Source organism: Trypanosoma conorhini (assembly GCF_003719485.1).
Source record: "Trypanosoma conorhini strain 025E chromosome Unknown Tco_14.4_contig_00758, whole genome shotgun sequence".
Lineage (NCBI taxonomy): Eukaryota > Euglenozoa > Kinetoplastea > Trypanosomatida > Trypanosomatidae > Trypanosoma > Trypanosoma conorhini.
This window is the reverse complement of record NW_021704841.1, coordinates 5,059-5,683: the sequence shown is the minus strand read 5'-3', so window position 1 is coordinate 5,683 and position 625 is coordinate 5,059. Positions and strand designations below refer to the sequence as shown.

Sequence of the window (625 nt, the reverse complement as noted above, 5' to 3'; positions counted from 1 at the left end):
TCCATGACACCGTCTTCATGGAGAAAAATAAGCATATCTCCGACCAATGGATTCGGATCGCCGAACTGTACCCAGACGGCGTCCACCAGCCTCTCCTTCCACAGGTATTTTCCCGTGAGCAGTTTGGGCAGGGCAACCACTTTGAGTGTTTTATGCTTACGGCCCTGTCCACCCTGGTGCGTTTCCCCAGCGTCATCAGGAACTGCTTCGTCTCCAGCCAAGTTCGACGGGACGGGCGCTACACGTTCCAGTTTTTCCGCGGCAAGGAGTGGGTGAAGGTGGAGATTGACGACTACATCCCCCTGGAGGACGGCGGGGAGCTGCACATCCGTTCGCCCACCGGGCACTGGTGGCCCCTGCTGCTGGAAAAGGCCTATGCGAAGTTCTACACCGGCTACGAGAACCTTGAGGGCTGCACCCTGCAGGAGGCGTACTACGACCTGACTGGCAATCCCGTGCTCAACATCCCCATTGACGCGAAGCTTGCCAAGGCCGCCGGGGCGGACGTCACGGAGGGCCACTACTGGCTGGAACTGGCGCAGAAGATCCAGTCCGGACAGTTCGTGGCCTCTGTCTTGACGAAGGACATGGAGCTTGAGAGCATGGGCATTCAGCGCGAGCAGCA

The 625-nt window shown here is 59.2% G+C and overlaps 1 protein-coding gene across 1 annotated transcript in view; it reads left to right on the top strand.

The window, feature by feature from the left end:
- The window catches only part of Tco025E_08347 (calpain-like cysteine peptidase), a gene marked incomplete at both ends in the record, with an annotated part of 1,071 nt that extends 448 nt beyond the window's left edge, over positions 1-623 (top strand). The window contains one exon of the mRNA XM_029375197.1: positions 1-623. This exon is cut by the window's left edge and continues 448 nt beyond it. Coding sequence (XP_029224715.1) covers positions 1-623 — 623 coding nt within the window.
- Between the last annotated feature and the right edge of the window lie 2 nt (positions 624-625).